The 27,447-nt window shown below is 41.7% G+C and overlaps 3 protein-coding genes across 3 annotated transcripts; 2 read left to right on the top strand and 1 right to left on the bottom strand.

Moving 5' to 3' along the window:
* The first annotated feature begins 6,765 nt into the window (after nucleotides 1-6,765).
* Nucleotides 6,766-9,164, top strand: LOC128461632 (eukaryotic translation initiation factor 4 gamma 3). The gene is made up of 6 exons (XM_053446646.1): nucleotides 6,766-6,846; nucleotides 6,990-7,225; nucleotides 7,339-7,415; nucleotides 8,125-8,206; nucleotides 8,327-8,467; nucleotides 8,983-9,164. Exons 2-6 carry the CDS (start codon nucleotides 7,144-7,146, stop codon nucleotides 9,162-9,164), a joined length of 564 nt encoding a protein of 187 aa, XP_053302621.1. The 5' UTR covers nucleotides 6,766-6,846; nucleotides 6,990-7,143.
* Nucleotides 9,165-10,814: 1,650 nt separating this feature from the next.
* Nucleotides 10,815-18,405, top strand: zgc:110239 (uncharacterized protein LOC550326 homolog). Its single transcript, XM_053446644.1, has 11 exons — nucleotides 10,815-10,974; nucleotides 11,546-11,605; nucleotides 11,693-11,785; nucleotides 12,324-12,496; nucleotides 13,150-13,408; nucleotides 13,485-13,680; nucleotides 13,809-14,002; nucleotides 14,092-14,183; nucleotides 16,448-16,609; nucleotides 17,184-17,373; nucleotides 17,461-18,405. The coding sequence occupies exons 1-11, from the start codon at nucleotides 10,929-10,931 to the stop codon at nucleotides 17,646-17,648; spliced, it is 1,653 nt and encodes a 550-aa protein (XP_053302619.1). The 5' UTR covers nucleotides 10,815-10,928; the 3' UTR covers nucleotides 17,649-18,405.
* si:dkey-166k12.1 (solute carrier family 22 member 13) lies at nucleotides 17,879-25,843 on the bottom strand. The gene is made up of 10 exons (XM_053446645.1): nucleotides 25,246-25,843; nucleotides 24,401-24,504; nucleotides 23,545-23,699; nucleotides 22,580-22,748; nucleotides 22,333-22,447; nucleotides 21,544-21,650; nucleotides 21,232-21,443; nucleotides 21,016-21,124; nucleotides 20,345-20,560; nucleotides 17,879-19,555 (listed from the first exon to the last, which is right to left on the bottom strand). The coding sequence occupies exons 1-10, from the start codon at nucleotides 25,579-25,581 to the stop codon at nucleotides 19,453-19,455; spliced, it is 1,626 nt and encodes a 541-aa protein (XP_053302620.1). The 5' UTR covers nucleotides 25,582-25,843; the 3' UTR covers nucleotides 17,879-19,452.
* Between the last annotated feature and the right edge of the window lie 1,604 nt (nucleotides 25,844-27,447).

The following is a 27,447-nucleotide window of genomic DNA, read 5'->3' as shown; positions in this document are numbered from 1 at the left end:
AGATGGATCAGTATTTCAATCAAATTGAAAAAATCATCAGAGAGGGAAAGATTTCATCTCGCATACGGATCATGTTGCAGGACATTATAGACCTGAGATTGGTGAGTGGGTCTTCACAATTTTTCTTTAATTTGTACAATTGTAAAGAGTCCAACAGTCAAATTCTTCTAAGTAACATGGATTTTACCACAGAGATTTATTTCAACATGATACTATGTATTCTGGTCATATTCTGTTTAACGAATATCTACACTGCTGTTGTTAAGGAGATCTAACGCTTTTTAGAAGGACTGATAAAGATAGATACATAGATCATGGCAAAGAAATGTAAGAAAATCCCATAGAAACAATGAACAGGGAAAAATGGAAGAAACCTGAGGAAGACGTGATATCTATTGATCTTTATTGAATTCATCAGTGGGTCCCCAGTCATTAGAATATTCCTCTGTGATTGACTGATTCCTCTGTTTATGCCAAAATGTATCTGGCGCAGTGTGATCAAACCCACACATGCTCCTAAATTCTCTGATTCAAAGATAAAGAGCAAAGAGATCTGTTTAACACCACAGAATCTGTCTGATTCAGGTTTGAAGTCATTGTGGTTCTGTACATTTTTTTTTCTTCAGCACAACTGGGTGTCCACAGGACCCGACCAGGTTCAAGAAACCATTGATCCGAGCCACAAGGTGGCAACGATTGAAGATCAGGAGGAGGCGAGAAATCAGGGCGTACAGAGAGAGGAGCCGGGCAACACTGTGCCCATGGCAAAGAACAGCAGGGCCACCGACTCCAACAAGGGCCCAAAGGTCTCCAAGGTGAGACAAGCTGTCCGAGTCTTAAACACAGATCTTAACCTTCTACCTTTTTCTTACCTTCTTCTGTGAGGATTGTAAAAAAGCACTGCATACAGGAGACGTGAAGCTGCTATTTACTTTCTGTCCCTCATAGTAGATTTTCTCATATTTCTACAATGGAATCACAAAAACAATGACAAACAATTACCATGTGGTTACTGGTGGTGTTCCATGGAAACTTAAATCGTTGTCAGACGTGACCTCCGGGTAAAATCTGGAGAATTGGCTACAGACCTCAAACATTTAAATTACTTGAGCTGAAATTTTGATTAATGATAGTTTGATCTGAGAGATTTGAAATGTACATTTGAATTAAAGCTGGAACCTAAAGCAGAGTCAGGACTTGTTAAGATTCTGCTGTATAATCAGAAACATTTAATATTTTATGATTTATACAGATATTGGTAAACAAGTTTCTTAGATTTTCTACTTATTACTGTTAAAACACTCATAACAGGGGCATTTGTGTACATTCATTCATGCTTCCTCCTCACGCCCAAGTTTTTCAGTAAGGCAGTGTAAGAGAGGGTAACCTAAATGATATTTATGTTGCCTTACTTATGAAACTCACACAAACTTAAACACTGGAATTGAAAATCCGTTATTTTGGCTAATTTAACAGATATTGAGTCATGGTAATAACAAAGCAGTGGGCATATATAGAAATTACATATACAGACTTTTCTGATAATTAATGTTAGTCTTGGCGATGGAAGATTTTCAAAGTATTGGAAATTCCAGAAAAATTGTTGTTTAAATCTGTAAATATAGGAAAATCATTGTGAGTATTTAATTTCCGTATTACTAGTAGCTTTACAACAGGACTAGTTTTTCATGTGGAGCGAGGGATTGGTCTTTGTGCTTGATGCCCTCAGAGTTTAAATACCTGTTATGACCTATTCCCCTCAGGACCTGTTCAAGAAGGTCCGCATTATCCTGGACAAGCGGACGCCTGAGAAGTTCAACATGCTGGTGAAGAAGGTGACGGACGTGACCATCGACACGGAGGAGCAGCTCAAAGGAGTCGTGGACCTGGTTTTTGAGAAAGCCATCGACGAGCCCAGCTTATCGGTGGCCTACGGGAACATGTGTAGCTGCCTCGCCGAGGTAAGCAGTTCGCCTAGTTGAGCAGAGAAGTGTGTCGACTTTGGAACAAGAGAGTCTTTTGTTTGTAATGTAGTTGTTTGAATTGGATTTAGAGCAGTACATAAATATAACTTTTTCGTAATTTGCCGCATTCATCAGATGCAAAAAAACGATGGAGGATAAGTGAACTTTTAACCATCTATTGGAGGGGTGTGCACACAGTGTCTCAATATGCAGTCAACAACTTGTTAAATGTTTGTGCAGTAAATGGATCAGTTGGTTCATATTCAGCTCGGCCTTGATGCAGAATAATGCTGTGAAAAGCAACACAATTCAGTACAGTGTGATGATGAGGTTGTATTGTTTTGATGCCTCTAGAGTCTACACCAGACGACACACACTATTTATTAAGGAGTTTGAAAATCAGTAACAAATAATCCTTTAAAACACAATTTATTAAACGTTCATATCCTTAATTATGGATTCTATTAACAAGAGTTCTAGAGAAACTATTACATTTTCTGTCTGCCATCATTTGATTAAATAACCCTAAATATATATCAGTCATTAAATTCTAAATAATCCAGATACGAAAACGTTAATTTTTCGATATATAAAAACAAATGTTAAACCCGCAGAAAACTCCTGTTTTTTCAGGGTTAGTTCATTACTAATTTTATTTTAATTCTTATGTTCTCTACTCAATTCATTCTACTTACTGTTCATGTGCAGCTCAAAGTGTCAATTCCTGATGAACCCAATAGCACAGTGAGCTTTATCAAGCTGCTGCTAAGACGTTGTCAGAAGGAGTTCGAGAAAGACAACGAAGATGATGTGGTAATTAGGATGAAGCAGAAGGAGCTGGACTCTGCTGCACGGGTAAGTGTGACACCGGATCTTTACCGAAACGTCTTTTAGTTTCTGTTTCAACTCTGTTCAAGAGGTTTGTTTTCTTGGTCCCATTAGAGGGATCGTCACCGACTCCTGTTAGAGCTACAGGAGGCCAAGGATATTATCCGGCGGCGTTCCATTGGCTACTTCAAGTTGATCGGCGAACTGTTCAAGCTCAAGAAGCTAAAGGCGCCCATCATGCATGACTGCGTGGTCAAGCTGCTGCAGAAACAAGACAACGTGTCTTTAGAGTGTCTGTGCAGCCTGCTCACCACCATCGGAAAGGACTATGACTTGGAGGAGACCAAGGTGAGCTGGTGATAGTTAATTTGACATAAATCTTAAATTTATTTTATTACGGTCTTAGAAAGGTCTGAAGGGCTACAGATTGAAAGCTTGGAATATAATCTACAGAATAATATGCGGCTGGTTTCCATTTCCAAAATTAAATATTAAGAGAAATGCGTTGTTTTCAGGGATAAAGATGTGATGTGAATACAGTTACAGTGAATTGCATCCGTTTGTATTTGGCTATTACGGTTTTCATGCTGCTGTTGATGAAATGTTCCGGTTTCATCTCGGGCGGTCAGGACTGTTCCAAGTGATAAACTGGACAATTGGTCAACTCTGTAGAATAATAATGTCTACAACCTGCTGTCTGGTAGATTGAATGGAGACGTGCTGAACATTAACTTCATGTCTCAAATGAACCGTCTCTCTCCCTCTGTGTCTCACCAGCCTCGGATGAATCAGTATTTTTACAAGATTAAAAAAATCGTCAGAGAGGGGAAGATGTGCACTCGTGTACGATTGATGCTGCAGGACGTTATAGACCTGAGATTGGTGAGTGGGTCTTCGTGATTTTTCTTTCATTTGTACAATTGTAAAGAGTCAAACAGTCAAATTCTACAAAGTAAGATGGATTTTACCACAGAGATTTATTTCAACATGATACCATGTATTCTGGTCATATTCTGTTTAACGAATATCTACACTGCTGTTCTTAAGGAGATCTAACGCTTTTTAGAAGGACTGATAAAGATAGATACATAGATCATGGCAAAGAAATGTAAGAAAATCCCATAGAAACAATGAACAGGGAAAAATGGAAGAAACCTGAAGAGGAAGAGATGACTATTGATCTTTAATGAATTAATCAGTGTGTCCTCAGTCATTAGAATATTCCTCTGTGATTGACTGATTCTTCTGTTTATGCCAAAATGTATCTAGCACAGTGTGATCAAACCCACACATGCTCCTAAATTCTCTGATCTGTCAAAGATAAAGAGCAAAGAAATCTGTTTTACACTAAAGATCTGTCTGATTCAGGTTTGAAGTCATTGTGGTTCTGTACATTTTTTTTTCTTCAGCACAACTGGGTGTCCACAGGACCCGACCAGGGTCAAGAAACCATTGATCTGAGCCACAAGGTGAAAAAGAATGAAGAGCAGGAGGAGCCACAAAAACTGCAGCAGCAACTCCTCTCCAAAGAGACCAAGAAACAGCCAGGTCAGGCCTGTAGTCTAAATTCTCTTTAAGGTTTAGAATCACATTGACACAGCTATAGTGACTCAGGAAGCCAGTCTGTAGACCTCCTGTCCCTGTAGCCTGCAGAGATGATATTGTTCCCAACAGCAGACAGGAGGCCCCCTCCCTCCCTCCCATCTGCTAGCTGAGCTATAATATTTGATCTTGTAACGCAGCATGCCACAGAAACAGTCAGAGATGTCACTCTGTCTGCCACTTTCACAGCGGTTTGACTCCACTGTATTTCCTGTGAACTAATCTTAAACCTGTATTTCCCTGTTTGTTTGTGTTTATGTTTTTTGTGTGGGTGTGTCTCCATAGATCCAAGTGAGCAGAGCGATCATGGCGTACAGAGAGAGGAGCCGGGCAACACTGTGCCCATGGAAAAGAACAGCAGGGCCACCGACCTCAACAAGAGCCCAACGTTCTCCAAGGTGAGACAAGCTGTCCGAGTCTTAAACACAGATTTTAACATTCTACCTTTTTCTTACCTTCTACTGTGAGGATTGTACAAATGCACTGCATACAGGAGACGTGAAGCTGCTATTTACTTTCTGTCCCTCATAGTTGATTTGCTCATATTTCTACATTGGAATCACAAAAACAATGACAAACAATTACCATGTGGTAACTGGTGGTGTTCCATGGAATCTTAAATCATTGTCAGATGTGACCTCCGGGTAAAATCTGGAGAATTGGCTACAGACCTCAAACATTTAGATTACTTGAGCTGAAATTTTGATTAATGATAGTTTGATCTGAGAGATTTGAACCAACATTTGAAGTAAAGCTGGAACCTAAAGCAGAATCAGGACTTGTTAAGATTCTGCTGTATAATCAGAAACATTTAATATTTTAAGATTCATACAGATATTGGTAAACAAGTTTCTTAGATTTTCTACTTATTACTGATAAAACACTGATAACAGGGGCATTGGTGTCGATTTGTTCATGCCTCCTCCTCACGCCCAAGCTTTGTAATTAAGATAAAGTGGTGAGATCGTTGTTCGTGTTGTGACCAGTTCGTCTTGAACATTTAATGAAGCTGATCTAAATGTTTTTCCATTTTAGTCTCAGACTTCCTCGACCGTGGTTTCTGTTCTCTAGCTGGAAAACCGTACATAGGGTTAGGATTGGAGAACTCGGGTCCCATAACTGTTTATGATTAATCTTTGGAATCGTCACAACCGGGCTGTTTGTACAAACTCTCCCTGCTCCCATCTGATCTGCATCACTGTAGTTTACATGTTCGGCAGTGCAAAGGTGGCACAAAGGATCCATGAGGTACTGCAGAATAGAAGGAAAACTGACTTTGTGGGATCTCTGCCTGCTGGATGCACTCTGACATGTTTTAGTGTAGAACAGGGAGCACACTTGTTCACTAAGCCGATGGGTCACCTCATGTTTACAAAATACAATGAACGTATGGTATGGATGCAGTAATGTGGTTGGGACTTGTCCTTGCTTAACATTGGGCATTGCAGAATTCAGACAGTGCTTTGGAACGAAGCTTAGTTCTCCCTCTGCTGGACATTTTGAGAACATGGAAGAGTGCAAAACCAACTGTAGATTTCAGTCTAAACCTTTAGACTTTCCCTTTCAGATTTTCTACTATTGTCATCTGTAGTGTTTATTGCTGGAAATCTGACGAGTGATCATAATCGCTTCTCTTTCTGCAGCCTCAAATGGACGAGAAGATTCAGCTTGGCCCACAGGCTCAAGTCACATCGGTGAAGGCTAGCAGTGAAGGAGCCAAGGCCAGTGACTCAGGTGAGGTCACACCCAGTGTTGCCATAGTTACTTTGAAAAAGTAACTTAGTTACTTTACAAGTTACTTGATTTTAAAAGTAACTAAGTTAGATTACAAGTTACTTGATTTTAAAAGTAACTAAGTTAGATTACAAGTTACTTTATTAGTTACATTCAGCAGCTGCCGACAACACCCCCGCCGCCTCAACATAAAAATGACAACCGGTTTGGCCAACACTAACTTTATTAGACACCGCCGGATTAGACCTGCTGATCAGGAGTCTTGTAACTGTTTGGAGTTCATACTACAACACTTAACGATGGAAGGGTGTCACACACTTCACAATGTTTCGACTGTTCTGCTCTGTTTAGCTGTAGTTGTCACTGATTCATCTCAGATATTAAGCCTGTTAGAAATCTGGGAGTCTGATAGTATATCTATTACATTTTACGAGAATTTCCTTCATTATGTTCTTAAAAAGGTTTTAAATTGAACTTGATGAAACCCTGATATAAAACAGTAACTTACAGCATATCCTGTATACGGAGTCAGGTGAAGCATCTTCCTCTTAATGACTGGACCTTGACTCTGATCATCCACAATTGTTATTTTTCACTTATCTCTCTTATAACGTTTCAACTCTGCGGGCCTCAACCGCTTCTCAGGGCTGCAGTCCAGCCCCTCACCTCAACCCTCCACCGCTCCTCCACAAAACACAGACTCTGACGCCAGGTCAAGGTATGAGATGACCATCCTGTGTGATTTTAAGGGCAGTGATAATAATTTGTAGTTCGTTCCAAATTGGTTGAAAAGCTTTATATTCAGAGTTTCTCATTTACACTGACATCCTTCCTGACTCTTTGTTTATTCGTCCCCCCCAGTCGCAGCACAGGCAGAAAGGGAAGAAAGCGCGGAAAGCGCGGCGACAAGCCGCTGAGCGCTGCGCCACCATCGTCTCAGCCTGAACGGTTCACCAGGGGAAGCAGTTCAGAGGAGCTGCTGGAGAGTCCGGCCCCGGTGGACCCGCAAAAAGACATGGACAAAGAGGGAGTCGTGCCACGGAGACCGAGTGTCACCGAAGACGATTCTGAGCAAGAGCGCAGAGTCCCAGAGCCTGGTGAGACGCACGTCGCTGCCCAGCACCGGACAGACAGGACAATAATATCGACACATTCACTCTCTGCCATTAATCACACTGTTGTGACTGTGTTTGTTTATTTGCCTTCACAGAGAAACCTGCTCTGTCCCAGGAGAAGATCGTGCTGGAGGACATCGCCAGTGAAGAGCAGATCTTCAAATGTGTGAAGGTACGAAAAGTGACATCAACCAGCCTCTGCGAGTTAGTGGTAAAAATCCTGAATGGCAGACGGAGTGATGCTGAGTTACACCTCGTTGTAAAGTAACTGAATATAATTATAATTTGGACCTTGAAGCTAATGTTGGTCAACGACTGTTGGTAAGATCTCATCAATACAATTCCTGGATCCACCTGTGCTCCAAAATATTACAGTTTCCTCCCTGGATCCACAAACGTTCATGGGAATCACTTCAGTAGTTTTTGATTAATCCTGCGGACAAACTAACTAAACAAATGAAAACATAAGCTCCAGTTTAAGACCAGAGATACGTTCATTACACATCTACATACTTTGAACTTGCACCAATATCAGGTAGATATAAATAATAAATAAAACCAGAAGCACTCAGTAGAGCACGTACCTCCTCTGAGGCCCAACAGTCTCCCTAAATTCAATCAAGCTCAACCAAATTACACACTCATAGAAAACAGTACTCTTCTAACAGTACTTTTCTAAATCTCCACTTCATTTCTTTATCAAATTCTCTCCACGGGTTCTTCATTGGGCCGGAACCCTTCATTGGGCCATTCGCGCTCAGATCCTCTCTGAAAAGGGCTTCGTGTTTACTGCTCTTCGGTGTCATCACTTCTGAGCTGATTCTTGTGAATTTGACAGACGCTGTGTTTTTACTCCTCCTCCTCTGTTCTCTGTTTCTCAGGAGAACCTGGATGAATCTAGGATGAGCTCGTCTCCCTTCCTGAGGGAGTTGATGACGGCTGTGTGCGAGGCAGCAGCGAAAGGTAAGCTCTCCACCAGCCGGAGCAGAGACTCTTCTGCTCTGCTCAAATCGCACCGCTGATAACAATATTTACTGTCTGCCGAGCGAATGAATTTACTCTGCCTCCTGCTTCACTGTGCAGATAACACCAAGTGTGGAGTGGACATGGCACTCTTTCAGAAGAGTTTGCCTGTATTCAAGTACCGCAACTCAGACACTGAGCAACAGCTGCATGCGCTTCACTCACTTCAGGCACTGATCATCACCCTCCATCAGCCTCCAAGTAAGTTCTGCATCAGGGTTCGCTCCAAATGAAACTCACACATGATCCTTTTTCTTTGTTTCTTAAGAACAAACTGTGTAACATGTTCTCAGCTGTGATCATACAAGTGTAATAGTTAAATCTCACTAAAAGGTCCTTGGAGCTTTGCTTCTTGTCACATGATTGTCATCAGCCGAGGAACTTCGCCTTGTTATAGGGAATTGTAGATTTTCTATTTTACTTTAAGGGCATTTGGAACAATTTGGATTAAAACTTTGTTTCTCAAATTTGTTCTCCACTGACATTAACTTGATTTGTTCATTCGAGGAACATCACTCCGACTCGAAATCACTTTTGCAAAACACAATGCCCGTCTTCAGTAATGTCTAATCCATCCATTTTTTGTTTCTTATCTATTTACAAATCGCATTAATTGAATTGATAACATTAGGAATTGGTCTCACCTCACAGAAAACTGTGATTTATTTCCGTTTCGTCACAGCTGAAACGATGACTGACATGTATTTGTTCTCCAGACCTCCTCCGGATTTTCTTTGATTGTATGTATGACGGGGACGTCATCTCCGAGGACCCGTTCTACAGCTGGGGGACAAGCAAAGACTCAGCCAAGCAGCTGGGTAAAGGCGTGGCCCTTCAGTCTGTAACGGCATTCTTCACCTGGCTGCGGGAGGCGGAGCAGGAGTCAGAAGATAATTGATTCCAACATAAAAGATGCATTTGTTCTCTTTGAATAAACAAAGTGTCAGATGAAAATGAGGTTTCCTCGTCATTTCGTTATATTTCTCATGTTTATGATGAAGAAAAAGAGACAATCACATGTGCTTTTATGAATTTAATTCACTTCCATGATAAAAGATTTTTACAGTGAATTTAAATCCTCACAGATCAGATCACATGTCGCCTGAGGAGAGACTGTGTCATTAATCTACAGTTTATTGAGACTTTAGTCAAACTCAGTGTTGTTGCATTAAGATGTTTGATGAAGTTCAGACTCTTTATCTGCACTGAGTGAAATCATCAAACCAAAGGAGAACATGTACATTTCAAATCCAGATTTTACTGCAGCATCATTCAGTGAAAACAGTGTTTTAATGTGAAAGGTTTGAATTGAGGCTTTGAAGAGGCCACACATTGTCTGTAACGTGACGTACAACAGGACACACTTGTATTGTTGTGTCAGGGAAAGTATTGAAAGGACTGGGTGTGTGAAACCAGAGGAAACTCACTCACAGAGCCTGAGGGACCATAGATCCTGACCTCTGACCCCTGACCTCAACACACACACATTAAAGAGACTCTGGATCTGAAGATTAAACTTTTTTCAAACCAGTTTGAGTGTAAATGGACATAAAAGTTTCACATGGGCTCAGTTTGTTTTGTCAGTTTTAAAATCAGCTTTTTATTTCCAGTTAAGTTTGAACAGAGCAGAGTTTGATGATCATCCTTGACTCCAGCAGCAGTTGACATATTCTCCAGAGGGAGTTGGCACACTTCAGGAAACAGCTGCCTCGGGTGTAGAGAGACCACTGATGGATCCAGCTGCTGACTCAACCACACACTTATGAGACCATCAACATGTCTCACACAGAGTAAAAGTGGATTAAATAAACTGACAGATTAATTGAGTTGAATCTTTCTGATCATTTGTGTGTTTGAACTGTACAACTGTCAGAGACAGCCAATGAGGTTCTTTCCCTCCAGATGGTCGGTGACGCTGGGTTCTGTTTCTACGACAACACACGTCCAGGATCAGCCACAAAGCTCCATTCAAAGTGTGTTTGTGGTTCATTGAGTCAGTGGGAACCTGAGAGACACACTCTACTCACCCTGAAGTCAGAGGACACAACCGGTCTTTACTTTTTATTTTATTGTGACCTACTTTATCATAATTATGAATAACTATCTCATTATTTAGATTTAGCATTCATCCTTTTTTTCTTTCACTTGCTGAAATGGGTTTTCACTGTTTTCTTTACATGTGGCCTTTTTCTCTACTCAGTAGCCACTTAATCAATATTAGTTTATCTTCTCTACCAAATCTTACTATGTCAACAACCCTTTTTTATTCTGCTATGGTCATTTAAAAGCTGTTTTTATTCCTATTTTATTTATATTTATATAAGCTCCTGTCTCATATCGTGTATTGTAAGATGCTGTGTAAATTGAATCTAGTCTTAATTTCATTACTTGTTATATTTGGATTGAGTAACTTTTGCAAATGCAATTTTTTCCTCAAATCTCTAATCGATGGTTAAAGGTTAGTCATGTGACAAAGTTCACATGATGTCCTAACAGATAAGACCCGCCTCTCGTCTCTGATTGGCCTACGCTCCTCCACGCCACGATGTGATTGGCTGACAGAGGGAGTCAGTAGCTTGGTAAACGCAGACTCCTGTGTTGTTGTCTGACTCTGCTGTGACTGTGTGGTTTCTCCTGGTTCTCTGAGCTCACAGCAGAAGGGATGCGGGCCTGCTTCGTCCCAGTAGTTGTTCTGTGGGCTGTCACAGGTAAAGTACCACTTTTCGTTTAGCCCCTTCGAGCTAGCTACATGCTAGCAGAGCAGCTCGCCTCAATGGCAATGCTGTCGTTCAGGTTGCTGAACAATGGTTTCAGATACGATTGGCTGTACCGCGCTGTTGTCAAAAATATAATTATCATCTGCTTCAGTCTTAGTGGTGTTGTTTGCACTTAAACCAAACTCAAGCCAAATTACTGTCAATTTAGCATTTATTTGCTAATAGCTATTAATTCATACTCATTTGAGACCTGTTTATGGTTCCAATAAATATTATAGTCTATTCTTTTTAATTCGGCATGCATGAAACATATATCATACCGCCTATAATTGATTAAAATGTAATGAAATCTATAATGGCTCCAGCTATATGTGTATAACATAGTAATAACACTATCTTATGTGTATAAGGTCTCAGTTATGGAACAGGCATATAGATAATCAATGAATAAATCTTCAATATTCACATCGGCCCTGTTACATTTATAGTCTGAATTATGATGCTATATTTAGCTTGTAGATCCTTTTGAAGTTTATGTAAAGCACGAGTTGTGTGTTTTCAGCCTCACAGGGAAAAGTTGTCCCTTCCCCTCCAGACTTTGGGAGCAGCTACCACGTCAAAGGTAAAACCTTGTACCACAGCAGGGTTATAATATAATGTTGTTCTCAGGATTTAACCTCATTACTAAACTGTTACATTTCCATTACAGGAGTGATCTCTCTGCCCTATGCCGAGATCAAGGAGCCCTTTGAGGCCTGGATAGATCTTGCAGCAAAGTCCAGCCGCATAGACTATTACCATGGTAAGAAAGCTGCTTTTCTCTGAAATCTGACTCTGCATTTGTCCCTGCTCGGCTGGATTAGTGATGTGAAACTGAGCACACTGTGTATCAGACCAAAGTGTCAAGAGTTCCTAATCACTTGCTACATAAACAAAGAAGTGAAAAAGAATGAGTAAGCACTTTAGGGGGAACTCAACTCTTGAATCATGTTCCAAATTCATGTAATTTGAAGTGTTTGTTTCTAAACTGTGGTCTGTCAAACGGTGGACTTTCATGAAGTCTGTAAAGCGTGTATCGGCCATTTCAGTCTCTTTCTGACCCTCTTGTTTGGGGTGCACATGTAGAGCTTCAGAGCTACACAATAATGCTAAAACTAACTTGTACCGGATCACCTTTGCGTATGTGACCATTTTCATCAACTTGTGAGTGTAAACAAGCCTCTCCACTGTTGGTCTCTGTGGTAAATTGTTGTTTTTGGACAGACACTGGTCAGGAGAGATGCTGTAAGGAGATAATGGTTTTGTAAGTGTTTAACGTCTCTCCTCTTGATTGCCCCCAGGCCAAGTGTCCACATACCAGCTGGGGGCCGAGGAGCCGTGGGGGGTTTCCTATAAGATCAGCCCTGAGACCACAGAAATTGAACAGAATGTGATGAAGTGCTTTCTGGTCAACGGAACAAAGAATGAAACTGTCACACCGCAGGCCTCGCTGCCCGATGTGCAGGGCTTCCAGGTGTGTATGCACATTAGAAACCCTCAATGTATCGTTTTTTTAAACACTAAACCAGTTATTTGAGTAATTTGGTATTTCTATCAGCGTAAACAAACTTGAAGACTGTGAGAGAAGTTTTCACTGCATGATACCTGGTTAAGGTCCGCCCTGAGTATAGATCATATTTGATCTGCAGCTCATTATTGGAATCGGCCCCTCCTGACTCTGCTTGCTCGCACCGACACACACACACAAATACAAACATTGACATTTGAACACAGCTGCAAACTAAGATTGTGTAAAAACAGCACGTGAGCACAGATGACTATGTGATAATTTGCATATAGATTGGGGAAGTGAGCTCGGAAATTTCCTTAAATGGCAGTAGAGCTTTTATAGAGTCAGTTACACTGCATTCTCAATGATTGAGATTTAAGTTCATTGTGACTTTTTCCATAGTCTCCCAGCTTTGCACTAATGCAAACACATAATAGAGTGTTGAAGACTGGGGTTAAACAGGGCTACTTCATCCTCTTAACATAAAGTGTAAATTGTATAATGTCCCGGTCATCTCAAACCACATAATTCACTGCTTAAAATATGTATTTAACCTCAATGCTTTGCTGTTAATGAAATCCTCCCACCGTCTGTGCTCCTTGCAAATAAAAATGTAGTTCCTGAGGAGGGAGTATTACGAAGGTTCCCTGTGTGAAGTCTGGCAGAATGTGACCACTGTGGGTAACAAGAAGAACACGTACACACTGTGGGTGACCCGTTTGGAGACGGGCGCTGATGGAAAAGAGCCCGCTACTCCTCTCCACTATGAGATGATGGGATACAACACACTGCTGGGGTCTCACTATGATAAATACTTGGTGGACTACCAGGGGTTCAGTACTCATGTGGACCCCAAAGACTTCTCCCTGCCTGAAGGTATGTGGCCTCCAGCTCTACTTACAAACTGTACATGGACAAGCGTAAATGAGCATTACATTTTTTTCCCTTTTAGCTATGAGCTGTGGGGGATTTCCTGGTCCAGGAGTGGAGCACCACATGTTGGCCAATCCAATGAAAGATCTCATCCACACCTCGGCCTCCGGTCACTCAGAGAGCATGTTCAGCCATTTCAAGGAGAAGTTTCAGCGTCAGTACAGCGATGAAAGGGAACATGAGAAGAGGCAGCACGCTTTTGTTCATAATCTTCGGTGAGACGATAAATACCAAAGAGCTGTGTCCATGCAGACTTGCTTCAAGGACATGGTCATCTTTAAGACATGATTTAAGTTTTCATTACAGGATTTTTCATGACCTGGTAACTTTGTCCCTCCTGTAGGTTTGTCCACTCCAAGAACCGAGCTGGGCTGCCTTTCTCTGTGGCTCTGAACTCTTTCTCAGATCGCACCATGTCAGAACTAGCCACCATGAGAGGAAGGAGGAACGGAAAGACTCCAAACAGAGGTCTCCGCTTCGCCTCCGAGATTTATGAAGGGGTGAAAGTGCCCGACTCACATGACTGGAGGCTTTATGGTACATTTACAAATGTCTTGAATACTATAGAAATAGGTATCTGTCTTGCAGAAGACCTCATAGTATTTACATCTCCTCATTCCTTTCAGGTGCTGTGACCCCAGTGAAGGACCAGGCCATCTGTGGCTCCTGCTGGAGCTTTGCCACTACTGGAACAGTAGAGGGCGCTCTCTTCCTAAAGGTGAAAATAATAAGGAACCAGCATGCACCGTGGTCACTGGCACCAGCCCTTATTTTCAAATGACTGTGCTACTTATGCTTTTTGAAGCATCAGATGTTCAACACATTGGGCTTCATCTGTTAATTTGCAGTTGCTGCAAACTCTTGATATTTTTTGATAGATAAGTTGTAACAGTTTAAATTCCTGTTGGGATAGGGGTCATTTATGCAGAAAAAATATACAAATTACAACTCATATTTTTAGATTTTTACCTACATTATACTCAGGTACACACAATACAACGACAAATGCACACACAAATAATTACAATTGTAAAAATATAGAGAATTAAAGGAAAATCTTTCAGTTTCGATATCAGGCCCTGAGGGTGGAATGTTTGGGTGTTAATTACAGTTTCTTTGCACTCAACCATCTCTGAAGGTGTGCTTGACATTTGTAGTTGACCCTTAGTTTCTGTGGGAGGTGGCCCTGCCTCAAGCCTTGGCCCGTTTTGACCAGCTGTGACATGTTGGATGTCCGTGTCAACTTTTTTCGACACATTGGCCCAATCCCATTTCACCCCTTCGACCCACCCCTTAGCCCTCCCCCTTAATTTTGCACGTCACTTGTAGGGGTAGGCTGCCCCGATACCTGTTGGGAGGGAGGGGTAGGGCCAAGGGGTAGAGGTCTTTAGGCTACTCCTCCAAATAGAGATTTTTCCGAACTCACTTCAAACCTAGAGGTACCCAGAATGCTTTGTGATCACTGATTATTCATTGATTTACCTGCTTTAGTAAAGATGTTATTTGGATATTATAGGTTTGTAACTTTAGTAACTGCATTACCGGCTTCTTGAAAGGCTGTCCCAATTTGTAAGGGAAGATTTCAACAACTATCCCTTGTGACTCTGTTTGAACATGCTAGATAACCATCCAAAACAGGTAGGGGTTAGGGACTAGGGGTGAAATGGGATTGGGCCATTGTCGCCGAGGAATTTAAGGTCGTCCCAAAGAATCATCCACACACTTCTTCTCCATGTCTGTGGAGGGGGAGGTGGTCTTCTCATTTGTAATCGAAGGATATAGATTGTGGCACATGACAAAGAAATCCACAAATGGAAAATATGGGATAGATATGATGTGAAGTGAGGTACTTCCTAATGACAATTTTTAAAAGCAGATGAATAGAAAAAAGGTTAGGATTAGGAATGATTTTTTATGTAAATAATAGATTATAATTGTTGTGGAAATTTGTGTGAGGATGTTCTGGCGAAAAGCTGCTGTGATTTGTTAAAGATTTAAGTCCAGCATCATAATTCTTCAGGAACTTCTGATGCATTCGAGTTGTCGATCTTTCAAAGGGAAATATCCCTGTGAGTGGATGGCTGCTTCTCCTTCAGAGCAGGGACAGGTCCACAAGAGGAATCATTGTGAGACTTTCACTCACTCTTGACTGTTTGAGTAAATAAACCAGAATGTCGGCCTCAGCCTGAATCCGTCCTGTGGAAGGCGGCGCTCAAAGGAATTCCTTCTCTGGTGTTGCTAAGCAACTCGATCCCCAAGACTGGACCGGCTTATTATGGGGTTTGATGGTTTCCTCAATCGGTTGATTACATTTTAGTTAACATTTTGCCTTATTAATTGTAAAATATTATAAACGTTTCAGCCAAACTACCATTTACTCTTTAACCAGTTTCACAGAACTCAAGCTGTTGTCAGTTGTCGACAGCTGCAGACTCTGAGCGCAGTGTATGAACTTGTCCGTGACTGAATTCTCCAAGTCCAGTTGGATTTGGCCGTGATAACGTCCTGTTGTGAGGCAGCAGCAGTTCGTCTTTGGGCCTCTGCCAGCTCCCAGCAGCAAGACGTGACCTGCATGATCCAGCATCCCTCGTCCCCTCAGACAGGTTCATAAACAGAGCCACTCCCCAGGGGCCAGTGTTAGATTAACGTCTTCATAAACTCAGTTTCTCCCTAGAAACCTGTAGGTACAGTTAGAGCAGGTGTAGAGATGTTCATGATCAGCTTGTATTAAATACCTTGATCAACTTTTAGTAAATATCTGAAAGTTTTGTTTATATTTAGCTGTCTTGTCTGTTTTTATGTGCCCCTTTGTATCCTGTAGAGTCTACATGACCTTCAGTCTAGTTTTCTCCCTCCTTCGGTCCTTTTTTTGTTTTTGTCAGATCATGGATTTATGAAGCCATAATATTGGGTTACGACAGTGCACTCAAGGATTAATGATCTGCTTTTCGAGTGTGACCGTGCTTTCCTCTTGTCTTTCAGACGGGCTCCCTGCAGGTTCTCTCTCAGCAGATGCTGGTGGACTGTTCCTGGGGTTTCGGCAATAACGGCTGTGATGGAGGGGAGGAGTGGAGAGCATACGAGTGGATCATGAAACACGGAGGCATCGCTACAACAGAGACTTATGGAGCCTATATGGGAATGGTGAGAGGATTTCAAGATGTCAAGTAACCATAAACCATATGCTCAGTACTGGATGAGGAGAAATTGAAACGGCTACTACTCAAGCTGCAAGTTTCTATAAAATGAATCCAATGATAATTGCATTTAGTTTTTCTTCTTGAACAGAACTTAAACAATTTTGAATATTTTCTGAAACTTCACAGTTATCTGTGCATTCACATGTTTCTCAGAAGATCCCCTTTCCAAGCTGACCACGGTGTGCTTTGAAGTCAGAATGTATGCTGTAAATAAAATGTCTTTTGTTTGTGTTTAGAGTGTTTAAACTAATTGAAACCTTCTTCTAATATTTGCACAATAATGAAGAGCAAAAAAAATACATTTAAGCACCTTTAGCCATTTTGCCAGCACCAAAATGTGCCTGTGAAAGTAATGTTATGGTTTAAATACCACCTTTAATCTTCAGTTTCAGTGAGTCTAACACACAAGCCTTAAACAGCTTTTTAACCTCCTTTAAGAAACATGAGAAGTGTTATGTGAGTAGCTTTTGCCCGGTTGGTTCTGTGATTTAAAATGTCGGGTTTTTTTCTCTGAACAGAACGGATTTTGTCACATGAACGCCTCGCAGCTTACTGCACAGATCAAGAGCTACACCAACGTGACATCAGGGGATGCGGAGGCCCTTAAGCTGGCCCTCTATAAAAACGGACCGGTGGCCGTTAGTATCGACGCAGCACATCGATCATTTGTTTTCTACAGCCATGGCGTCTACTACGAACCTGCTTGTGGTGAGTTGTCCTCTCCCCGTTTCTCATACTTTTTTTACTACCATTGTCTTTCTCCCTCTGCAACTCAGCCCCTCTGTTGTTTTTCAGGTAATACTACTGATGATCTGGACCATGCTGTGCTTGCAGTGGGTTATGGCACTCTAAGTGGTGAGCCGTACTGGTTAATAAAGAACTCATGGTCCACATACTGGGGCAACGACGGCTACATCCTCATGTCGATGAAGGATAACAACTGTGGTGTCACCACTGATGCTACATACGTAACTCTGGCGTAGATGTGTCCTCTCTGCATTAATCTGTGTGTTTAAGCCACTATTTGAGTGCCTGGGGACGGTTGACGTCCAATCTGGACGTGTTGATATCATTATTGCATCAGATTGAGCTGCTTGATAACGTGTGAAATGTTAATGTTGGATGGTGATGGAGACCCTGTCCAGACCTGGTTTTAACATCTGCCCTGAGTGATCAGATCATAAGATGTCAGCCTTAAGTTCAGTTTTGAACGCACACAAAATTGTCCTGAGGTCCGATCACTCAAACCACATTGGGACTCATGAGGCAAGAGAAATCCACCCTGGGCCCCATATGAAGAACCACTAACCCCTCTGACGTCTCGACCACCTTTAGTTTCACAATGAATCCAAAGTATTTTTACGCTTCAGTGTCGTTAATTTGTTTTAATCCATTGCCACACAATGATTGATACTTTTTTCTCTCTCGTATTTTAATGCCAGGTGTGAACAGAGGAACTTAACGCGTGATCGTATCTCTCAGATGTTAACACCAAGTCTGAACTGAACTGAGTGAACTGAAATGCTGTAGAATTTGCACAAAGACAAACAGTTTGCTTTTTTAAACATTGGTTTTTGACAAGTTTATTGCTGACAGCTGTGCCTTCATTTTAGGTGTACAAAGTACATCTTTATCACAAAGTTCCCTTTTGTTGTTCATAATTGTTTTATGATTTGCATTGTTGCAAATGTATCAGGCGGAAATGACTGAAATGAAAATAAAAAGTGGAGAATCCTTCCATTTGCTGGCCTGAGTGACATCTCTGGAAAATCTAGCAAACCCACATGCTGTGGATGGCAGTAAAGCATGCTCTCTAAATTCATGCAGTGAGATACAAGCGTATCCCCCTCCACACACACTTTACAATTCATATCAACTCCAAATGTCTTTTCTTTAGGTATTAATAGTTTAGATAAATACAAATCCCCTTACCTGATAAACTAATTATAACTAATAAATATTCACAAAAACAGCCCTTAAACATTTTAAAAATACACTAGATACTTCACAGATCCAAGTCTTCATGGCAAATCATTTTACATCAGAAGAAGAAACCTTCACAAATAGATACAAATATACCTTTGGTCACATCCGCTACTGTACTACAATACTACATTTGGCACTTTGAAGGTAACTACTGCATGCAGTCGGACATGACCAGTTGTATTCCACTTGGCTGGAGATCATTAAGTGGAAAACGAGGCAGTTTGCTTGTCGAGTGTAAAGGTACCACAAACATTCCACATACACTTCTGTACAAAAGTATAAAAGTGCTTTCAAGAAACGCACAAAGAGTAATAAAAGCACCAGTCCTTAAATTTAACTGGGTTTAGGGTCAATGTCATTATTTTCATCACACACATTACAGGTTTTTAGCTAAATCATGTTAATGTATAAGTACAAGTTTATATACACACAGCAACAAATTATTGTGTTTCCTCCAACAACTGACACTTGACATCAAAATAATTCTCAAGAATATATTTAAAGTGATCACTTCTGAGGAATAAACTTGACTGAAGCAGGACTACTCCTGACTTAGGTTAGGTAACAGTCGGCTGTGGATTTGCTTTGGCAGCACAGATGAATGCCTGCTTTGTGTACATATGCCTGCAACTGCACGTGCACGTGTATGCTAGTTTGGTGAATGAAACCTGATTGGCTTTCTTGCAGAGAGCTCTTAATCAGTCCCTGACGTGCTACTGCAAAGAGGATGTTTGAAGAATTGTATCTGGTGTCAAAGGCTGGATTCATTTGAGACTAATTTCATCAGTATTAACGGACAGGTCAGGCCTGCCTCGCTGAATGCTGCAGCTCCTGCTCCTCTGTGCTGCTGGCTGATTGGCTGACAGACTTACACTTCTCCGGGTTGTCCTTGGCGGGAGGCGACCTGCAGGAGACGACACACAAAGCACACACTGAGCTGGTCGCAGAGGAGGGTTTTTCTCATGTGAGCAGACTGAGCAATGAGAGTTCAGGGTTGTGGAGGCTGAGCAGTGAGGGCACATTAAAAGCTTTCAGAACTTTCCTTAACCTGTATTGAAAGTCACTTTCTGATGGTTTTAGGATTAATGTTGCCACTAAAGTCTGTGGTATGGTTTTTAATAGCGCATCTGGTCTATGTGGTGTGTAGTTTCTGTTTCTTTTACCTGTTTGCTCTGTGGTTTGGCTTTTTCTTTATCTTATTTTTAATATTGGGTAACTAAGGGTTATTTAAAAAAATTCCGTGGATGATAATGTCCTGTCAACAGAATTGAGACGATGAAGTGACAGGGATCTGTAAATGGGGGGTCAGTGAGTTGGGATTTTTGAGTGGATGTTTGTAAAGATGTTTGTAAATTTAGAGGAAAGAGAGATGGAAGCAAAATAATAAAAAAATTGAAAAACTGGATTTATGTATTTTAACTTCTAAACATAAAGTTGGAAAAAAGCATTCTCAACAAACAGCTGACAACAGATTCAGAATAAGCCTAAACTGTGATAACACTTCAACACCTGATGTGTAGTAAGTCAACGTGTTAAAAGAATTAGGAAGACCACTGAGTGTTTCTATTCGCTCAGTGATTTTCACGCCTCCCTTCTTATATTCAGTTTGCTCACAAGGTTGTTTTTTAAGGAAATTCACCACTAACTCTTCACTGAAACTTTACTTAGGAAGGTAAACAGAGGTCCGTTCTACCTCATCATGTCCCAGGTCTCAGTGTCCTCCACCGTGTCAGGAAGAGGTCTGTCTGCAGTCTCTGGCAGCGCCAGGGCCAGAATGGCGCCCAGCAGCGGGGAGATACCGAAAATGACCAGAGGCAATGTGGGGTTGTGGCTATGAAGCATGTTGATGATGGGTGCTAACACACCACCCACCCTGGCGAACATGCAGGAGACACCTATTCCCGTTTGCCTATGGGGACACAAGGAAACAGTATTAGCTGTGGGTCAATTCATGGACCGCATCCTTCAGAGGCTGCATTAAAGACCTTTAAAGACTAGACTGCCCCATTTAAGGCTCCTCAACACGAGGCAAACAAATGGGTCCTTCCATCCTTCAGAAAAGAAGGTTGCAATGGTTGGATTCTTTCCCAGGACAAAACTACCCCAGTATTCATTGCCCTACATTGACAAAAGTTTTTTCAAAGTTGCTTTAACTCAACCGAACAGCTAAAAACAAAGTGACAGTAAATCTATCTTGTGTATAAGCTCTGTTGGTAGACAACAGTCATGAGGGCGGGTAGACTTTGTCCTCCCAAGGATGCAACCCCTGAATTGAGAGACACAATGCTGTTTGTATTGAATTAGCCCAACATGGTAAAAATAGTGTAAATAATGAACATGCACAGACACACAATGGTGTCTTACCGTATCACAGTGGGGAATAGCTCAGCAGTGTACACGTAAATGACAGCAAAGGAAGCAGTTATACCAAACTTGCCCAGCATTGCGAGCGCATTCAGGACATTGGGCTGATCTAGAGACACAGGGGGGAAGATGAGGAAAGACAAAGAAAGTATCCCAGTGATAAAAGTTGTTAACATTCCTGTCAGTGAAACGTATGAATGCCAATTCCCATCTGACCTGCAGGGACAACAAGCATGAGCAGACAGGCGAGGCCTCCAATAGCCAGAAAGCAGCTTTGTGAGACTCGGCGGCTGTATGGCAGGACGAGCAGGACCAGAGTACGAGCTGGAACCTCAACCAACCCGAACAAAAACTGGTTTAGATAGAGATCAGTCCCTAACCTGGACACGCCCAGTGAAAGGCCATAGTACACCAGCACGTTCACAAACCTGGGGATTGCAAAAGAGGGGAAAAGGGCAAAAAACTGTAAGAAAAGAAAAGAGAGAGAAGGAAGATGGGAATAACAACTCCATAAAACACAAGATTTACCAGATGTAGAACAAGATGAGAGTTCTCTTTCTCATCTGAGGGGTTCGAACTAGATCCACCGCTGAGTAACTTCGCTTAGCTCCACCTATGGGTTCGCACTTTTCAACCTGATGCACACACACAAAACTATCAATTATAACATTCTTTACCATTTACACCAAATCTCACGAGCAACTTTTAACCAACAATTAACTAATCCTACTCGACCACTGTATGTCTGATATATCTTAGTCCTCTGTCCGAGTTCTATTGTGCTCCAAAATTACTCAATAACCATTAATAAACTTCTCCATTGCATTGAGAGACAGCTCGTTATGACAAACACAGGCACTATTTTATTATAATTCGAAAAGTTAATTGAAATTTCTTTAAATACTCACTACCCAGTGGTGGATCTGGAAATGTCCTAAATCAGGGGCCATTAAGGGGGCAATTTACACTGAGGGTGGAATTAAATATCTAACATCAATGCGCAATTCCTGATTGAATACGGTTGACAGGCTATATTCATACAATTAAGTTTAGAAACTCACGCACACGCACGCCCAGTGTACTTTATGTACTTTGAGATATGCGTGTGCATAGTGTGGGTAGGGATTAAAAGTGATAGCCAAGCTTAAATGCATCTTAAATGGATGTAGCCTAATTCCTTTTTCATTGTTAGCTCTACAGCTTTGAGCATGTGTTTGACAATGATGAGAAGATTGATACCTGTCATTTAAATACATGAAAAAAAAACTGTGTAATGGCTTATGTAGCTTATGAGAGTGTGGGGTGGTAAAATTGTACCTGTGCAACTGGGGGTAAAACTCGACCATTAACAAGCGCTGCCTTGCGGAGGAGTGCTATGGCTTCCTCTCTCCTGTCATTGGCCAACAACCATCTGGCAGAGTGAGGGACCACCCTGACAGGAGACAAGAGACAGGACAGGAGAGCGGAGAGATAGAAATAGAGTTTAGGAGGAGATGAGGATCACAAAGAGGGTATTCATGTCCAAGGAGTGTATACACAGAGGATGCAATGTTGATTCTCCCACCATATGTAGAAGATGAGGAGGAAGCCTGGGGCTGATATAGCCAGCTGCAGCTTTCTCCAGTCTCGTATGAGATATGCCAAGCCTGCTAGCAGCATGTAGCCCAGGCCAAAAGCATAATCCGTGATGATGCCGGCCAGCATGCGTCTCTTACTGCAAGTCCACTCAGTGCCTGAGGAGGAGGAAGAGGAAGAGGGAGAGGATAGGAGAGGAATGGTGGGTATTGGTGTTTAGGATCTTCAAGTTGAAGGGCAGGGTTTATGCCCTGGGTTTGGACAGGAGGTAGCAGAAAACAGCATGAGACATTACTGTATTACACTTGAAAAAACGCTTTCTGAATGAAACTGAACATTTGCACCAGTTAGTAACAACCCAGAGGAAAATATTGTTGGTCATAACTGTCTTTTCTTTGTCTCATGAGAAACAAATCATCTTAGTTGAAGATGTCTAAATTCAGACGATTCTATGAATGTTGCTGCACTGATGGAGATCAGCACCCACTGATGAAAAAAGGAAAAAGGGAAGTCAAAGACAAATTATCAAAATGATCTGACGCCTATTTCGACCCATGGTTTGACCTAGTAACCTAGTTTTTTTTAGGACATAGAAGAAGCTATGCTCAACTCAGTCCACAGACTGAAGGCACACTGCCCCGCCCCCACTGACTGCTACAGAGCAATGGTCATACCTTGTTAAAGCCCTCTGAGACAAATTGTGATTTGTGAATATGGGCTGTACAAATAACTCTTTTTTTTTTTTTCTCTTTCCTCCGGGATCTATCTATCATCCAGTATCCATAGTCCAGTATGCGAGGAATCCAAACCCCCCTACAATGAAGCCTGCATTCCATTCCATGGAATCTCATCCAGTGCAGTTGTTGAAATGTGTCATAAGGCTGTCAAAACCATTAGTGCCACTGCAGCAGTCTTCTTGATGTTTGTGTTTGAGCGTGTGTGTTTGGTACATACCAAGTACAAAAGCATTGATGACTACTCCAGATATCGTGGTGCCGACCAAGAAGCGAAGAATCACATAGACGAGGAAATTGGGTGCGAAGGCAACAGCGACTCCAAACACAGTCTGAAGAGCGATGGACAGCAGCAGGACGAAACGTCGGCCATACCTGGTGCAGAAGGAGAAGAGGTGGATGTGACTCTGCTTTCTATGCACATGTGCATGGGTGAATCACTGACCATGATAGGTTGAGAACTGAGTGTGAACTGCCAATAAACCTTCAGGAATTTCAATAGTTTGGGAGAGTTTCATGGGATTTCTGAGATAGTTTCAACTGTGAGATAGAGCAGGGTAATAAGTTAGGTAGGTAGATTGTTTGGTTGGTGGTTGGTTGGTTTGTATATTGGTTGGTTGGTTCATCTGAAGATTGGTTGGCTGGTTGGTTGGTTGGTTGATTGGTTGGTTGGTTTGTATATTGGTTGGTTGGCTGGTTGGTTGGTTGGTTGGTCGGTTGGTTGGTTGGTAAAAACAATAAAAAAATTCTCTTCTAATGTGGTAATCTGCTTTCTCTGAATTTTTTTTAAGAAACATTATCAATGACTTTGATAAATATTTTGTAATTCAGCTCCCTCATAAACAGCGTGAAGCTCAGCTGATTGAGAATTCTGTGATTCACTTCACGGAAAAAACTGTTATTGATCCTATTTTCAGACATATTGAATAATCGAGTTAAAGTGGAGCAGTCGTAAATCCCTCATGTGCATCTTCATTACTTCACACACCACATACCTGAGAGCTATGTGTGTGTGTGTGTGTGTGTGTGTGTGTGTGTGTGTGTGTGTGTGAGCAGAACAGAGCAGCGTGGCCTACCTGTCAGCCATGGATCCAAAAAACACGGACCCCACCAACAGGCCAAACATGTAGATGGATGAACCCAGGCTGTTCATTCCAGCTTTGTCGCACACCAGGTCCCACTAGAAGATGGAAAACTCAACAGTTACTATTACTGTTACTGCATTACACACACACACGTAGGTGCACTTTTTACACATTCCTTACAGAGGGGGGGGGGGGGGGGGGGGGGGGGGGGGGATTAATGGGGGGCCCACTCGTATTTGCACCATGGCCCCCTGGTGAGTGAATCCGGCCATGTATGGTACGAAATTTATCGGCCAGCACATCACCATGATAAAGACACTAAACATCTTGTGGTAACATATCCAGAGAAAGTGGAGTACACATAGAGGGGCACAAAAAAACAAGGGTCTTGTTCATATATATATATATATATATATATATATATATATATATATATAGACACAAAACATAGAAATATTATCAAATTGACATAATTATAGTATAACAGGAAAACAATGCCAAGAGGAAAACAAACTTGCAACAGCTGTCTTAAATGGTGCAGGGTCCAAATATAAAATATGCATCTTATCATATTCATTTTCTGTAAATCAAATCAAGCTGTAGTTGAGATAGAAATGCTCAGTATTAAAGAGTACGTTGGCATTACAATAACTACTAACATGGTTATTATTATTGCTGTTATCCCTTCAATTATCGATCCTGTATTATAAGAAGACTCCTCTTATTTTGTAGAGTGGAACTATTCCACCTATTTTCTAAGCAGGAAAGTGACCATATAAATAGTTGAAGTGGCTCTTCACAAAATATTTAAACATCATTGTAATTTCCCCATGTACCTCAGTGACCGTGGTGCTCTGGAAAGTGTCCTGGCTGTACACCCATCCTCGGTCACACGGAACGCCCTCGGTCCGGTTGTCCTGCAGCGGGACGCCAGTGGAGGAGCATGGAGAGTACAGTAGGCTGAAGTTCAGCCTCCCCGGGTCCGAGGACCGAACTCCGGCCACTGAGCTCGAGTTGGAGCCTCGGCACTGGTGCGGTGGCGTGGCTCCGGTGAAGATGCTCACCATCATGTGGAAAGCGAGGAAGACCTGGGGTAAACAAATCCATACGTACAGAGTCTTCTGGTATCTGCCAAAGCCTCCGACGGCGGAGAGGATCTGGTCGAAATTCATCGCAAAAGGGAACAATGTGGGCCAATATGGAGAGCGGGTCTTCTAGTGGGTGGAAGGAAGCGTTGGCTGCGCGTGAAGACCCCGAACACAATAAATCACAGAGGGCTGGTTGGCTGCTCAAGAGGTAAACAAGGTAGATCAAGTCCCATATGGTGCTGTGGTCAGTCCATCTGCAGGGGGGCCACCACCAACATTCCTGACACGACCCGAAAGCATCAACAACATTTTCAGCTGCAGCTTCTCTTTTTTCTCCATGCGAGGGTTCACATGACATAAACGATATAGATTCCAAACATCATCTGGAAAACAGAAAAGTAAACACAACCGCACTGTCTTAGCTCTCTGCTGACACCTGCTGTCGGTACAGGGGATTGGATGAGACGGGTCGCCTCCGATCCGCCGTCTGTCTGCTGCTGTCTGTCAGTCAGGTCACCATGTGTCTGAATTGTTTCTAGTTTTTAACTTTACATTTCATAATAACCAGTGAGGAGTAACATTCATGTGCTTCTGCTGCTGAATATGTATTTTAAAGGTCTACTTATGTGCTTTTTATTTACTATTTTGATTTAGATTTTAATTTTAATTCATAAATAATTTAATCAATCGAAACAATTAATTTCAAACAATAAATACTGGACTGTATTTAAATTTAATTTTCTGGCAGGGAACTATAATATTATAATTTTTCTCATCATTTATTAATAATATTCGTCTTTAAGAAACACAGGCAAGTCCAGTTGCCCACGCACAGTTGTACAACTTCTGAAGATACCATGACCAGGAACGACTGAGAATCTTTACAAGCACTTTTAAACATTGAAAAGCAACTCGATGAATACAACTCCTGCTGGATCGTGTTGAAACGCAATATTCTGGCAGGGAACCATTATAACGTCCACTGTTAACTTTGTCCTCTCCTCTGTTTTTCCCTGCCAAGGTCTTTCTTCTCAGGAGAGGCCTGATGCTCGTCACCTGATGTCCATCGCCGTAATGTTTAGAGTAATGCTCGGCATAAAGCACTGGAACACAGAGCTGGTTTAATCACAGGAAACATAGGTCGTAAATACATAGACAACCACGACCAACGGAAAACACATGAGTGACACCAAAGTAGCATGAGGTCACTTGAAACTCTCCATGACAACACAGTCACACACTTTACTTTACTTTGAGTTGCACTTTGGAAAAATGAAAGTGGCCGAGAGCACAACACTGTTCGGTGGTGGGGGAGAAGAGTTGGACTGAAACTGAGTCGTGTCTATTTATGCTCTGGAGAACAATGGCTGCTCTCTCTTAAGTCCAGCTCTTCAGCCAAGAGCAGGGAATCACTGGAGGTTCATGGAATCTGGTTTCTGTCTGGTCAGTATCCAATTAGAAAACATGTGTGTTATCATATATTGATAAGATCTTATATATTCTATAATATCACCTTGCTTGTATATTAACATAAAAGGGAAACATGCTTATGTTGCCAATATATATATATATATATTTTAACTCTAATATATGTAATACAAAAAAGAAAAGTTCATTTAAATTACGAAAACAATTTGTCCTAATTAGAAACAATTTATTATTTATTCAGGATGATTTGGGGGCAAATTTGCATCTTCTTTCCCTTAACCCCTATATGCTATAAACGGAAATATAAATCATGTCCCACAAGGCTCTTCGCCTGTCCCCTTCCTGTTGTGGGTGATTTTGACGTCACTGGTCTTGTTCCACATCGGGTGGATCCTGGTCTGGGTCTCCGGATGGCGGCAGGGAGAAGAAATCTGTCACCTCGGTGAGAGCTATTCAGGATACAGTAAGAGATGAAGCGCCTCCTTCAAATTAAAACCAATTTGAAAATTAAAAACGACACTG

The sequence above is a fragment of the Pleuronectes platessa genome, chromosome 18 (assembly GCF_947347685.1).
Source record: "Pleuronectes platessa chromosome 18, fPlePla1.1, whole genome shotgun sequence".
NCBI classification, from domain to species: domain Eukaryota; kingdom Metazoa; phylum Chordata; class Actinopteri; order Pleuronectiformes; family Pleuronectidae; genus Pleuronectes; species Pleuronectes platessa.
Note: the sequence above shows the minus strand (reverse complement) of the source record. Positions and strands in the feature narration are given on the sequence as shown.

Bases quoted from the DNA above. Each gene is read 5' to 3' on its own strand.
- LOC128461632 (XM_053446646.1), top strand. From the start codon at position 7,144: ATGGACAAAGAGGGAGTCGTGCCACGGAGACCGAGTGTCACCGAAGAC. The intron at 7,226-7,338 runs GTGAGACGCACG...TTGCCTTCACAG, and splicing joins GCGCAGAGTCCCAGAGCCTG to AGAAACCTGCTCTGTCCCAG. The intron at 8,207-8,326 runs GTAAGCTCTCCA...TTCACTGTGCAG, and splicing joins GTGCGAGGCAGCAGCGAAAG to ATAACACCAAGTGTGGAGTG.
- zgc:110239 (XM_053446644.1), top strand. From the start codon at position 10,929: ATGCGGGCCTGCTTCGTCCCAGTAGTTGTTCTGTGGGCTGTCACAG. The intron at 12,497-13,149 runs GTGTGTATGCAC...ATAAAAATGTAG, and splicing joins CCGATGTGCAGGGCTTCCAG to TTCCTGAGGAGGGAGTATTA. The intron at 14,184-16,447 runs GTGAAAATAATA...CTTGTCTTTCAG, and splicing joins AGGGCGCTCTCTTCCTAAAG to ACGGGCTCCCTGCAGGTTCT.
- si:dkey-166k12.1 (XM_053446645.1), bottom strand. From the start codon at position 25,581: ATGAATTTCGACCAGATCCTCTCCGCCGTCGGAGGCTTTGGCAGATAC. The intron at 21,651-22,332 runs GTACAATTTTAC...TGTGTGCATCAG, and splicing joins TTTTACCCCCAGTTGCACAG to GTTGAAAAGTGCGAACCCAT. The intron at 20,561-21,015 runs GTAAGACACCAT...GTGTCCCCATAG, and splicing joins CTATTCCCCACTGTGATACG to GCAAACGGGAATAGGTGTCT.